This window comes from Bombina bombina, chromosome 3 (assembly GCF_027579735.1).
Source record: "Bombina bombina isolate aBomBom1 chromosome 3, aBomBom1.pri, whole genome shotgun sequence".
NCBI classification, from domain to species: Eukaryota; Metazoa; Chordata; class Amphibia; order Anura; family Bombinatoridae; genus Bombina; species Bombina bombina.
In genome coordinates this window covers 950,310,965-950,326,930 of record NC_069501.1, presented here as the reverse complement: position 1 = coordinate 950,326,930, position 15,966 = coordinate 950,310,965, and the positions used below count along the sequence as shown (strand labels likewise).

Sequence of the window (15,966 nt, the reverse complement as noted above, 5' to 3'; positions counted from 1 at the left end):
TGTCTACAACGTCACAAAAGGAGCCTTTAAAGGGACAGTAAAGGAAAAGTAAACCTTTATAATTCATATAGAGCATGCAATTTTAAACAATTTTCCTATTTACTTCTGTAATCAAATTTGCTTCATTCTCGTGGTATCTTTTATTGAAGAGTAAAACTAGTTAGGCTCATAAGAGCTCAGGAGTGTGCACGTGTCTTTAGTACTCTGTGGCAGCAGAGTTTTGCAACATTATTTGTAGCTTTGTTATACAATGTTGCAAAACTCTGCTGCCATAGAGTACTAAAGACACACTCCTGAACTCTTCTACCTTATTTTACTCTTCAATAAAAGATACAAAGAGAACAAAGCAATTTGATAACAGAAGTAAATTGAAAGTTGTTTACAATTGCATGCTCTATCTGAATCATGAGAGTTTAATTTTTACTTTACTGTCCCGTTAATATGTAGTTTTTTTTATAACCTTTTTAAACAAATACACATTTTTACATTTTGGACCACTCTTTAATGGAGCAGTGTTTGATATGTCGGTAAAAATATTATCTTTCAGTTAAAAGGTATGACTACGAAATACAGTTTTTTAATGAGAATGTCATCTGCAAGGTACAGTGGCTAAAGTTCAGGTATAATGAGACCATTTTATTCATTTGCATTTTTCTCCCTTATTTTTTTCCTTATTTTTCTATTTTTGTCATTTACTGTTGCGAAGACTGAAATGTATTTTTTTGTTTTGAAGAAAAGGTCCAAGGCAAGATCATCTGTGTGAGCCCTTAATAACCCTGTCTGATACAGCAATATTTTATTTTTTTGTTAAGTCATGAATGACACAAAATAAAGATCAGCGCTTCTTAGTATTAAAGATTGCTCTTGTGCTCAACTATTTATATGTTGCCCTGGTTTCCAAACACTTGGCTTACCACAGTTCTAGCAAGCTGACCCACATTCTGCCGTTTATTTTATTTTGTTGTTAATTCCAGCTTGCAGCAAAATACACATTCTATATATATTTTTCATAGGCATTGCATAAGGCTTCATAAGGATTTTAGTTTTGTTCCTGAAGGGAGATCACCAATCATCTTTATCATATATGATGAATGGGTTGTAGAGGATACTCTCAGCTCCAATAAATACAAAGCAACTGCTGTAAAGCAATAGTGCAATCACTTTCTGTTACAATTCATGCATTATTATAATGATGATGATTATAATACGAAATATTATTGTTAATATTATTATTATTTTAATTTAATTTGGGGAATATTAGTGAACATTTAAAGGACCAGTAAACACAGTAGATTTGCATAATCAACAAATGCAAGATAACAAGACAATACAATAGCATTTACTCTGAACTTCAAATAAATAGTAGATTTTTTTCTAACACATTTCAAAGTTATGTATATTTCCACTCCCCCTGTACCATGTGATAGTAATCGACCAATTACAAATGCATATACGTATAGTCTGTTAGTTCTTGCACATGCTCAGTAGGAGCTGGTGACTCAAAAAGTGTAAATATAAAAGACTGTGCACATTTTTTTTTAATGGAAGTAAATTGGAAAGTTGTTTAAAATTACATACTGTATCTGAATCATGAAAATTTAATAAAGCCTGAGTGTCCCTTTAAAATGCTTTATCTTATAAGAACATTATACCTTTTTAAAGAATTTTTTTTTTTTTAATATGTTTGAGCCCTACATTGAATGAACACAAAATGAAAGGCTTATTCCCTTATTGTTATCTGGAGTGTCAAACAGGTGCTGAAGCAACAAAATGATGCAGGGTTTAAACACATTAAGAGAAGGATTTTGTTTAAAAATAAAATGCATTAAAGTATAAACAAGCATTGAGATGAGTTTCGCATGCGCAGTAGCACTGCTAAACCCATCATCCTAGAATAAACAGTGGGCGCATGAGCGCATTGTGTTTAGAGTCAATGAGGCAGGCGATATGGCTTCTATTTTTGTTAAATTGCTGTCTTCTCTCAGAAGAAAAAAAAACGTATTTTGTGGGGCGGCTGCCGTGTAATACAAACACACACACAGTTGAGTGCTAAATGGACTTTAAATTTAATTTTGAGAAAGAGGCAGGTAAGTAATAATGTGTTTTAAAGCCTAACTGTAGAGAAAGCTACTGAAATATTTGTTGTTCACTGTCCCTTTTTAAAAGGACATGAAACCCCACTAATTCTCTTTCATGATTCAGATAGATCATACAATTTTAAACAACTTTTCAATTTACTTATTTGATCTAATTTGCTTTGTTCTCTTGGTATTCTTTATTAAAAAGATTACCTAGGTAGGTTAGTTTCTGATTGGTGGCTGCATGTATATGCCTCTTGTCATTGGTTCACCCAATGTGTTCAGCTAGCTTTCTGTAGTGCAATGCTGTTCCTTCAAAAAAGAATACCAAAGGAATAATGCAAATTTGCTAATTAAAGTAAATTGAAAAGTTGTTTAAAACGTTATCCTCTATCTAAAACCTTACAGAACATGTTTTAGGATTCATATCCCTTAAAGCCTGACACTGGCTTTCTAAAACATTATCCCCCTCTAGTTAGTGTAGCGTACATACACACGTGCTACCATTTGCTGGATGCATGCAGGTATACTTGGTCTGCATCATTAATTTATACTTCTTTTGGTTTGCATTCTACACCTTGGTGAAATGTGTGTGTGTGTGTGTGCGGGTACATTTTAGATTGGAATTGCTTTATAATTAATCAAAACAAAACATATGAAAGAAGATAATCATAAAACAAACTGTTTCACTCATATTTCTTAATCATTGGAGACGAAACTGCTATAGTCTATGTATTATCACACAAAAGTATACAGAAACTGTAAATGTGCATGTAGGGGGTCTATAATATTACTTGTACATAATTCATTATATTTAAGTGCACACCTGTAGGACTTACCAAGCTAAAATGTGACTCCTAAGTATTAGTATCTCTCTCTCTCTCTCTCTCTCTCTCTCTCTCTAGGAATAGTAAGAACAAAGATAAAAAGCTTCATATTTATTTACAATCTACTCCAAATTTATTTAAGGGACAGTCTACTCCAGATTGTTTACTGAAGTCAAAATTAAACTTTCATTATTCAGGTAGTGCATGCAATTTTAAACAACTTTCCAATTTACTTCTATTAACAACCATTAACAAAATGTGCACAGTCTTTTTATATTTAAACGTTTTGAGTCACCAGCTCTTACTGAGCATGTGCAAGAATTCACAAAATAAACATGTATGCATTTGTGATTGACTGATGGCTGTCACATGGTACGTGTATGCATTTGTGATTGGCTGATGGCTGTCACATGGTACAAGGGGAGTGGAAATAGACATAACTTTTACAATTGTCAGAAAAAAATCTACTACTCATTTAAAGTTCAGACTAAGTGCTATTGTATTGTCTTGTTATTTTGCTTTTGTTGATTATGCAAATCTTCTGTGTTTACTGCATAACCAACTTCTGTGTTGGTGCTTAACCAAAACTGTTATATAAATATACATTTTACCTCTGTTATTAACTTGTATCTAAGCCTCTGCAGACTGCCACTTATTTCAGTTCTTTTACAGACTTGAACTTTAGCCAGTCAGTGCTGACTCATAAATAACTCCACGGATGTGAGCACAATGTTACCTATATGGCACTCATCAACTAGGACTGTCTAACTGTGAAAAACTGTTAAAATGCACTGTGATTAGAGGTGGCCTTAAAGGTATTAGAAATCAGCCTATGAGCCTATCAAGGTTTAGCTTTCAACAAAGAATACCAAGTGAACAAAGCAAATTTGATGATAAAAGTTGTTTAAAATTGCATGCCCTATCTGAATCATGAAAGTTTAATTTTGACTAGACTGTCCCTTTAAGTTTAAAGGAGTGAGGGACATACTTGTTATCCCATAGACAAAGTCTTACGCTTTTCATGGCCATTAGGCACTTCCTCAAAGACTCATAAACCTTTATACACAGTGTGGTGATATTTTACGTACATAAGAAAATTTATGGTGGGCTTCTTTTTTTAAGATAGGAGCTTATTATACTAATATTGTCTCATATATAGAAATCAGTGTTTCAGGCTGTTGTGTAACCATATATGAAAAAAATAAGGCATGCAATTTAGAACAGTTGGTATGAAACTCAATAATTAGCATTGTGCAGTTTTATGCACTGAATATAAAGCTGCAATTACACGCATGCAGTAAACCCCAAATTTAGCCTTTCTGGGAAGAATGACAACATTTGGAAAAGTCAATTTCCTGGCAATTGAAATCAGAGAGTGATTATTGTAAGCACATTGACTATTCATTGTGTTTATTGTCATGCAATGCACTGGCATTATTTGCAATTCATTTGCTATTTCTCCTTTTACCCAAAGCAAATTTTCATTAACCCTTTACTTTTCAGAAACGTATTATAGGTTGGAGCAGCAGCGCAGACAAGCTGTCTCTATGGGATGGGTGTGAGCTGTCCGGCAGTTTGTCAGTGCCAGATAGGAAAAGTATAGTGGCCATGCTTCAAGCTAAATCTTCCTTTAAAGGAACAGTAAAGTCAAAATTAAACTTTCATGATTCAGATTGAGCAGACCATTTTAAACAACTTTCCAATTTAATTCTGTTATCAAATTTGATTTGTTCTCTTGGTATTTTTTTTTTTTTTTTTTGAAGAGTAAAACTAAGTAGGCTCATAAGAGCTCAGGAGTGTGCACGCTTCTTTACTAGTACTAAAGACACGTGGATACTCCTGAGCTCTTATAAGCCTACCTAGTTTTACTCTTCAATTAAAGATACAGAGAAAACAAAGTACATTTGAAAACAGAAGTAAATTGGAAAGTTGTTTAAAATGGTCTGCTCAATCTGAATCATGAACGTTTAATTTTGACTTTACTGTCTCTTTAACCCTTAGTTGCGATAGAACTCTAAAGTGTGTTTTCATGCAACTATTTAAAGCCTGTCTTACAGCCAATTACTTAAACACATTGTAACAGCCAATATTATAAGTATAAAAAAGCATGAATTCTATAAAAATGCTTAGCAGAATGAATGCCTTATTGATGATGAGGGGAAACTATGCACTTTATTCCACTGCTGTAGCTGTAACATAGACAACTATTTTTATCTAGTATGCAAATTTAATAAGGGCAAAATGTGACGAATAAGCATCTCTGATGCACATTTGTATGAAGTAAGTTTGACTATTTTTCAACTTATAATATATATTTTTTTTAAATATCTCTTTTTCTTTAGAACTTAATGAGTTGCTGGTGGACTCTGCAATTAACAAACAAGCTTTCATGTCTCAAAATGATAACAATGCAATAAGAAACATATCCATAGTTGAAAGGATTGAACAGCAACAAAAGGAACCGGGAAAAACAATGGCTACAGGTAAAACTCCCTAATGAATGACTTGTTACAAAGAATTCTGAATGTATGGCTCTGATATCAGACCTCAGTACAACTAATCATTTGCTTGTAAACATAGTTCTGCTAAAAAAAACTTAAAGGAAAAGTAGACAGCAAATATAAAATGCTTAATTATGCGTAGTAAAACAACTTTACTATATAATTTCATTATTTTATTTTTTATTTTGTGATTCAGATAGAGCATGAAATTTTAAGCAACTTTCTAATTTACTCCTATTATCAAATGTTCTTAATTCTCTTTGTATCTTTATTTTAAATGCAAGAATGTAAGTTTAGATGCCGGCCCATTTTTGGTGAACAACCTAGGTTGTCCTTGCTGATTGGTGGATAAATCCATCCACCAATCAAAAACTGCTGTCCAGAGATCTGAACCAAGAAAAAAGCTTAGATGCTTTCTTTTTCATAGAAAGATAGCAAGAGAACGAAGAAAAATTGATAATAGGAGTAAATTAGAAAGTTGCTTAAAATTGCATGCTCTATCTGAATCACAAAAGAAAATGTTTGGGTTCAGTGTCCCTTTAATTTAAGTCTAAAAATTGTGGATTTTCCAGTCCTGAAGACTGAAAGAGATTTATGGCAGGATTCACCAGTCTAACTGCGCCACATCTCTCCCCTATATGCAGCTTGTTATCATTTATGCCGTAGCCAAACAATGGAGATTTTGTTTATTTTGATTCCCCTGAATAAGGAAAGTGTAGTGTGGAATTTGACACAAATTAATTTCAACAGAAAAGGTGTTAATCTGTTCTAATATAGCTCAGACTCTGCTGGTATGTTCATTTATTTGAAAAATGCAGACTAATGTTATAATTAAAAGATGTTTACCACCCTTTTAAACACATACTGTTTTGCAGCTTTGTATACATATTTGTAGCTAGGTTCATTTGATTATTTTTTTCTCCTGAATTCTGAAGCTTGATTAAAATATTTAATTTATATTATTATTAAATTTTTTTTCAAATGTACATTTGTTTGCAATTGTACTAAAGCCAAATTCTAACTGTCCACACTGAGTGAATCATTCAGTAGTTTGCCAGCCGTGAATGTTGTTTGTATTAATAAAGGATCTTAAAACTTGTTCTGATTTGTAATTCTGCAGCTGCCGATGCTCTGGGAAGTATAGCTATTGATGCTACACACCTCACCATGTCTGTTACTGACCCAACAGCATGGGCTACAGCAATGAATAACCTTGGTATGGTCCCTGTAGGGTTAGCTGGACAACAACTCATCTCAGGTGAGTGTTCTGCTGAAAGCAGACTGTCCTAACATAGGTTAAAAACATCTAAAGGGTGATGAAATCTGACAGTCTATTTTTTTCCATCACTGCTTGGAAACAACATAATAACAAACAATACTCTTTGTAAGCAACCCAGTGAGTCAGCCAGTGCTCTTTAGGGCAAAATATTATAAATAACAGTCTGTATCCCCAGACATATCAGGAGAAGAGACTTTCGCTGTTCAGAAGGGGATATGGGAAAGGTGATCAGCTCTTTATAGGAGCAGTTTCATGCAGGTTTGCAGAAAATATGGGCATTGGCTGAAACCCCCTGCCAGCAGTCAGAGTTCTGAATGCTGAAATAAAAAGACATTTAGATAACAAGGGATTAAAAATAAACCTCCTGCTCTGCATGGATAAGTATATATATATATAATTATTTATTTTAATGAGCAATTATGTGGGGATTCTAAAATATGTGTAGGATTTATTTTATTTTTGTAGAAAGGTTTATGTCATATTCTGATTGTTTAGAAAACATTGCATACATCGGAGAATATACTGTGTCAAGAATATTGTTAAAAGATGATATCATACACATGGGTATGTTATGCAATGGAAATTAATTAGGTAGCCTGGTGGAATGCATTGCAAATTAATTTCAGTCTCCAGGGATACAATGTTCTGAGCATACATAAACAATAAACATTATATTAGAGTTTGTGTCCTCTTTATGATGAATTCATATTCACTAATGTATGAAACAACTGTATAAGATACACTCTGACAACTCACAATTGCCACAATTACAAGTCCTGCACGAAAAACATTGTATGACAGCTTCAGCTTGTTTTGGTTTTTTTTTTTTTTCTTTTGCTTGGTTTTCAATTTCAATCCACAGTTTAAATTAGCGAAACACTCATATAAATAGATAAAACAGCAGGCTTCTGCAATTTACTTTCATTTTTTATTTTTTACCTGTAACCTGTGGATTAACTTTAAAAATGGTGGCTTTTCCAATTCTTAGAATTGGAAGTGCATACTGCAGACTTCACAAGGCTGACCCTGCTACATTTCTGTATCTAACTGATCTCAGTGGAAGTTATAAGATAATGCAAACCAATGTAAATTTTACTGACAAATAGACCATGGCAAGCTGGGTCTACCCCAGTAATTGGCTCCTCCAATTAAGACAAGTGGAAAAAATGTGTGACTCCTGAAAAACAATTGCAGCAAACAAGATGTAAATGTATATGGAACGTTTATGTGATTAGCTAGTATGTTATTTATTGCATTGCTACAGGAAAGTTTGTATGCTCCTTTACATATACTAAATGCAAACTGCAAAATGTAAAGGAATTTTAACAAAGATTTTCCTAGATCTATGATACACAAAGGGGGTTTGTCAGCGCACACTGCAACTACAATTCAAAATAAATAATAGATACAATAAATTTTGTGTCCTCAGGGTTTAAAGTTAATTTGCTAAACACTAATTAATATAATAAAGTTATAGTACGTAATCTAGACCCAGGAGTGAATGGCTATTTTTCTGATTCCTTAGATATTTTATTTACCTCCCAAAACACATTTACTTAAAGGGACAGTATACATAATTTTTCATATAACTGCATGTTATAGACATTACTATAAAGAATACTATGCACAGATGCTGATCTAAAAATCCAGTATAAAATATTTTATAAACTTACTTAGAAGCTCCCAGTTTAGCACTTTTGATTAAGTTGACTGGAACACCCAGTAAAAGCAGACACTCCCCCCTTTCTCTGCATATGTAAAGAGCCTTTACACAAACAGGAGCAAGCTGGAGTAGGTATACATCAGTATACTCCTAGAACTTTGGGGCTTGGAGTCTGAAAATCAGCACAATGTTATATATAAAAATAAGCAAAACTATACATTTAAAAAAAAAAACTGTATGGGTTATATAAATGGATCATCTACAAAACATTTATGCAAATAAAAATCTAGTGTATTATGTCTCATTAAGAGAAATCCCTACTATCAATACATAGGGAAATTAAATAAAAACGAATATAGCTAAAGACAGTTGTTATGTATCACCGCACACACCTGCTCCTCTTAATATACGTAGAAATGTATAATCCGTATGTGTGTGTGTAAAATATCAGTCCCTTCTGGTGGTGCTATTTAGTAGTAATCTTTCTAAAGTTACTGTAGGGAAATTTAGGACAAATGCATTTCACCGACCAATAGTCTTCTTCAGAGGTTTGCATCCATGATACCGTATAAGCCCTCTATTGATACCTCATCCTGCAGGTTCAATTAACTCTTTATCTTCTATATGTTTCTTAATCCTATATTAGCGGTTTTATCACAACCTATTAAGGCATGAACATGTCCTCAACATATTTTTAACTCCTCCATAAACAGATTCAATATTTATGCTAGTTGTATACTTAATGAAAAGTTAGAGGATACAAAATTTCATTCAACCAGTAACCTTTATACACAATGAAAGCCGTAAGGTCTATACCTTTTTTCATGCCATTGGGTAAAGTGTTTTTAGTTTGTGAATCCAGTATGTTCCACATTTGTGTAGATGTAATAGTCTTTTACCTCCCTCCCAATTAGGGGGAACCTGTTATATTGTCCTAATTTTAAATGCTGAGGTGTCTTTATAAAGATATTTAAAAAAAAAAATGTCAGGCTAAGCCTGTATCATCTGTTCCATCTTTAATACTTCTTATGTGTTCTGAACATCTTTCATTTAAAGAATGTTTTGTACGACCTATATATGATAAAATGCAATTGCTCTGTATCATACACTCTATGTACTTACTTTTGCAATTTAAAAAGGACTTTATAGGATAATCCATATCTCCTGTTTTGATACTTTTATTGTTGTTTTTTTCTTATCAACATGGGAACAGCATGCACAGTGTTTCCTCCCTTCTCGCATTTAAAAAAAATCAAACCTCACTAATGCACTGTTTGCATTTTTTTTTTTTGTATTTTTTTTTTTTAAACAGATGGAGCTACTAATTTTTTAACATTCATGTACCAATGTGTTTAGGTTATAATTTACTTTTCTGGCTGCTGTGTTATAGGTTGTAATCTAGGGGTAGATAATTATTATTTTTTTATATTCCCCAACTTGTATTTTTCCCCTAAGTTTAGATGTTTCTCCTAGGGGTTTCTTCTTGTTATTTCTATGTTTTGGCTCCTCTTGATTAACTCTTATTAGAGCCTCCTGTGCCCATTCCTCTATATATTCCTCTCCCTTAGTTTGACACATAGATATTTAGCTGCTTTATTGAAGTCTTCTAACTCTTTAAATCTTTTAAACTGACCATAAGGGATGTTTCTAATCCAACCCTGGTTATGATTACTTTTTGTATAAAGGTAACTTACCATCCGTTGGTTTTCAGTAGTTTTTGTCTTATGATTTGTGGTGGCAAATTGAACCTGTCTAAATTGCACTCGGCACTTGATATATATTTTTCATTTTCCTAGACCTTCAGAGAAAAAAAAAGATAGGCCCTACCAAAGTGAGTAAAACATCAGAGCTAATATTAGAGAAGACTGGCTGATTTATTTGAATGCCACTAAACTTCAATTAATCACTAATTACAAATTGTGGTGTACAATTAATAATTTCATATTATTTTTAGCATTCTTTTTTTTTTAATAATTATCTCAGCATTTCATTATTGTAATAAATGAACAATCTGATAAAGGGACATACAAGTCAGAAATATTATTGTATTGTCACCAACGATGCTCACATATACAAAAACAAGAATACTGCAACAATCCAGAAAATTAATTAAAAATCAAAAATCTTTATTAATAATATTTTAAAACTATACATGGATTTTATATAAAACATATAACACGTTTTGTGCTCATCCTTTGCACTTACTCATATACTGGCGTATAGGGCACCATTTATCAAGTTGCAATAGCTGCTTCGGAGCCCTCAAGAAAGCCTGAAACACTAGTTAAAGGGATAGTCTAGTCAAAATTAAACCTTCGTGATTCAGATAGAGCATGCAATTTTAAGCAACTTTCTAATGTACTCCTATTATCAATTTTCTTCATTATCTTGATATCTTCTTTTGAAAAAGCAAGAATGTAAGCATAGTAGCCGGCCCATTTTTGGTTCAGAACCTGGGTAGCACGTTCTTATTGGTGTCTCAATGTAGCCACCAATCAGCAAGCATTACCCAGGTGCTGAACCAAATATGAGCCAGCTCCTATGCTTACATTCAAATAAAGATAGCAAGAGAATGCAGAAAAATTGATAATAGGAGTAAATTAGAAAGTTTTTTTTTAAATTGCATGCTCTATCTGAATCATGAAAGTTTAATTTTGACCAAACTATTTCTTTAAGAGCACTGCTACTTTACCTCTCCACCTATAGTGTGACGGATCAGGGTGATTGACAGTCTCTTGTGTGTGATTGGACCACACGCAAGCAGGGGGGCTTTGCGCAAGCTTCAGCTTGGCACATGGGGTTTATAACAGTGAATCTCATCCCTACCCTTTAATAAATTGAGCCCATAGTGCTTGCTCATGAGCCTACCTTAGTTATTTTTTTTATTACACCTTTCATCTAAATCATGACCTTTTTAATTTTGGAATTGAAAAGGTTATGGAGGAGCATACTTTATCTGCCTGAAAATATATATTTTTATATCTTGTGTATCAATTTGACCAAAATGATTTAGTGTTAGGGAAATAATTGCCACTGTAAGTACATAAAATTCCTTCTATTCTTCTATTACATATGAGTACTATGTTTATACAATTAAAAATGAAAACTAGAGTACATCATGCTTTTTAAAGACTGGTGTATATGTGTAAAGCGTGACCTGACGAGATTAGGTTTGTTATTGTCATGCATAGTAATGAGTATGATATAAAGGTTCCTTTTTACTTCAGTGTGTTTTGTTCTTGTGTTTCCTTTATCTTAGTCAACTGTACCAAAAAAGTAGGTCCATTTCACTGGATTGTTTCATTTCTTTCTTTGAGCACTCTGTTCTTTTCCCCAAGTGATTTTTAATAATATGGTTCATAACCATCACTACTACTTAGTGTAAAGTTTTCTGGCTTCCTTTGTTTGGCCTAATCAAAATGGGCTACTTTTCTAGCAGGTGGCAATGGGCACTCCACTTATATTGTCTTTTTGTGTTTGTTCACTTCGTGACAATTTTCCTTTCACCCTTTCTCTCTTTCTGATCAAAACCTTTTAACATGCACCCTGACTTTACACTCAGTCCCAAAACTCCCTTTTCCCTCACTTCCACAGAAACATAACAAAGTCCCTAGCAATTTACAATCTTCTCCAGTTTATTCTTTACACTGTATCCGCCTGCACACATCTTCCTGCTGCACCTGACCTTACACTACTCCAAAAATATAATCTCCCATCCTCAGCATTCTAAATTGACTTGCTAACTCTAAAAATGTTCTCCCACCTCTAAGTGTCCTTGGAGGAGATCACACTCCAGAATACTTTCTTCAATACAGATTTCTTAGGACCATATGGCTAAGCAAGCACATGTATTATTGCCACTTCCTCTGCTGCTTTTTGCTCATTATTTTCTAATGCATACTTATATTACACTGTCCTATAATGGTCATAATCATAACAATTTTGCCACTCAAGTGTCTGGTACTACTTCATCACCCTTTGTTAATGTTCATTGGGATATCCTAAAGTTTATTATTGGGCCTCTCTTTTCAGTTTCTATCCAACTAAGATTTCATCATGGATAATAATAGTAATAAGCCTCAGGACTTTTCCTGGACTTTAAATAATCCAACCCATGAGTCATGAATTTTATTTTCTCCTTATATTCTTTTTAGAAATTATAATTCTATTTATATTTACAATGTTATAGCAGACATCCAGAGAATTTACAGTTTATAAAGTATCACAACCTTGATATCTGCATATGAACTTTGATAACACCAGTCATATAGGTAATACAGTACTGATGATTAATTTATTTTATACTCATAGATATTTTGTTGTGTATTTACATAAATATAATCTAATTGCTTTTTCAACTACTCACCATCGCTTCTGCAATCAACTTAGTCATATGATAGTCACAAGATATATAGGGCACAATGCCTCTATGGGAGGTGCGCAGACCAAACAATACCAGAATCACCAAGATAAACAGTACATTGGCAGCACTCTTGAGATAGTAGACAGATGAAAAAAACCTGTAGGGACAGATGAAGAGGCGACTCATAAAACAATATTGTCTATACAGGTAATACAAATAGAACAAAGACAACCCAAAGCAGGTTGGTACTCACATATGGAGTGGCACTTGGATGGTGCCTTACAACGCAGGCCGGGACCTCACAAAGTCGCCCGACAGACTACCACACTGACCAGACCACATGGGGATTGATCACCAATCAGGAGTTCCAATGCGTCCTACGTATCAGGATGTGCAGCGATGTAGCCAACCAAAGTGCAGCAGGCCCAGTACCAAACCTCCATGGGATTACAGTTGAGTCATGGCAAAAATAAAAATAGTACGTAGAGCAAGTAAGAATTATCACTTATACTAGCAATGCCAGCAGCTTCCTTATGGCATCCCTTGTGTGATCCACTCTGTTGCACAGCCTAATTCCAATTTCCTGATCCTTCAGAGCAACATAAACCACGGGTTATCCCTCACGCGCAGGTGATGTCCACTATGAAGTGTGTGCTCCCAGTGCTGCCTGCACAGTAATAAGTAGAAGTGACTTTCTGCAGGGACTATGAGGTTTTGACTGGAAGAAAGCAGCTCACAGCTTGAAGCCTACATGTCTCCATAGTCATATGATTCTCATTTAAACGTTAGGTCTCTCCTCATTCATGTGAACGGTCTTATATTTGTGTGGACTTTATTTTTGGGAAATAGAAACAGGATAATCAGTCAGTAAATCATGGAAAGAAAAAAGAATAAGAAAGGCTAAACTATTTTACACATTTTTAAAATGCATATTGCTTTTTTAAATACTTTTATATCTCTTATGAAGAAGGTTGACTGCCTAGATTTAATTAATTAATTAAATTATTATCCTGCTATTAGCTCAATCGGAAGGAATTGAGTTGTTTTTCTTTGCCCGGGAATCATTTCCATGGTGAACTCCTATTTATTTAGTTTTTTAATGTTATCAAATATTCCTGTCTTTTTCTGTAAAAAAATGTTATTTCCCTGTCTTTTTTTCTGGTGTATATCCTCATTTTAACAATGCTGATGGCATTTTCAGTTGTAGAGATGCGCAGTATTAGCCCAAGACAGATATTATACTTAATCTATAAACTGTTGGATGCAGCAGGAAATGCTTCTTATTGCAAATTATATTGATTTCAAGCCTATTTTAAAATCATTCCAAGCCTGCAATGTCCAAATTTCCTATGGTGCAAAGACATATAAACAAAAATAGGCTATAGTCACAAAATCAGCTTTAAAATAATGGCCTGATTTTGGTATAATTCACACTTAAACTATCTGGTATATCATTGTACAGAGAGCATGGAAAAAACGACATCACTATAGTTAAAGGAACAGCCAACACCAAAATTGTTGTTGTTTTAAAAGACAGATAATCCCTTAATTACCAATTCCCCAGTTTTGCATAACCAACACAGTTATAATAATACAGGGTTTACCTCTGTAATCTGAGCCTCTGCAGACTGCCCTCTTATTTCAGTTTTTTTACAGACTTGCAAGTTAGTATATCAAAAAAGGAAAGTCCAGCACTCCTGTCAATGGGTGCAAACTGAGGGGTACTGTACTCACCCCAGCAATATCAGAATAGTCCAAACAGCAGCACCTCAGGTATCAAAAGGCTTTATTTCATCAGAGCAAAAGACAAAAAATTCCACGACATTTCGGTCAGCAGACCTTAATCATGATTAAGTCTTTTGACCGAAATGTTGTGGATTTTTTTTTGACTGTTGCTCTGATGAAATAAAGTCTTTTTGATACCTGAGGTGTTGCTGTTTGGACTTTTCAGACTTGCATGTTAGCCAATCAGTGCTCTGTAAATTCACGTGCATGAACTCAATGTTATCTATATGAAACACATGAACTAATGCCCTCTAGTGGAGAAAAACTGTCAAAATGCATTTAGATTAGAGTCGGCTTTCAAGGTCTAAGAAATTAGCATATGAACCTCCTAGGTTTAGCTTTCAACTAAGAATACCAAGAGAACAAAGCAAAATTGGTGATAAAAGTAAATTGGAAAGTTGTTTAAAATTACATGCCCTATTTGAATCATGAAAGTTTTTTTGAGACTTGAGGGTCCCTTTAAAAGCTAAACAGAAAAAAAATCAGAAGCAGACAAACTGAACAACTTCAGAAATTGAATGTCAGAAATAACAAGAGCATCACTATTGTGATTAATTCTCTTTTGTGCAGGAAAAAAAAATCTTACTGCAGATGCAGAATTTAATCATATTCATAGGGTTGTACAATGTTTTTATAACAGAAGACAGAGGAGATGAATGATGTAGATAAACATTGTATCTGAGCCTTATGCACACAGTTCACTGAAAGTGATTCTATTACCACAAAATACTGTCAATTGGTATTTTTCATGGCAGATACAATCTGCACACCTTCCTTTTTGGGGTAAAAATAATGAATACTGTATTTCCTGTAAGACATTAAAGTGTCAGTTTTGTGCACAAGATGCAGGTTCCTGAACTTTGAATATGATATGTTGAAGTTTTTTTCATAAATAAAAGTCCAAACTTATTTCCAAAATAGCTTATGTACAAAACCACCTTGACTTTAGATTACTGCCTAGAACCTACGCCTTTGCAACACTTTCTTTGTCTGGTTTTGCGTTCACTGGTTTTCGCATTAGCACATGCCATAGGTTATTTGGATGTGGAAGTTTTTTGGATGTGTCCATTAAAGGAATAATAAACCTTTTTTTTTTTCTTTTATGATTCAGAAAGAGAATGCAATTTTTAACAAATTTTCAATTTGACTTCTATTAACAAATATGCTTCACTCACTTGGTATCCTTTGTTGAAGGAACAGCAATGCATTTCTAGGAGCTAGCTGAACACATTGTGTGAGCCAATGACAAGAGGTGAATATGTGCAGCCACCAATCAGTAGCTAGCTTCCAGTAACGCATTGCTGCTCATGAGCATATCTAGGTATACCCTTCAATAAAGGATTCCAAAAGAACAAATCAAATGACATAATATAAATAATTGGAAAGTTGATTAAAATTACATACTCTGAATCATGAAAGAAAAAAATGGGTTTCATAACCCTTTAATTTATGTGTTTCAAATTCCTAGCT

General features: G+C 33.8%; 1 protein-coding gene across 4 annotated transcripts in view; it reads left to right on the top strand.

Annotated features, from left to right (window-relative positions):
* Positions 1-15,966, top strand: part of ENOX1 (ecto-NOX disulfide-thiol exchanger 1) — a 1,465,540-nt gene that overhangs the window by 744,906 nt on the left and 704,668 nt on the right. For all 4 annotated transcript variants that reach the window (XM_053707980.1, XM_053707982.1, XM_053707981.1 and 1 more), the window contains 2 exons: positions 5,248-5,388; positions 6,527-6,664. In XM_053707980.1, coding sequence (XP_053563955.1) covers positions 5,295-5,388; positions 6,527-6,664 — 232 coding nt within the window. In that variant the 5' untranslated portion in view covers positions 5,248-5,294. The remainder of the gene's footprint in view (positions 1-5,247; positions 5,389-6,526; positions 6,665-15,966) is intronic.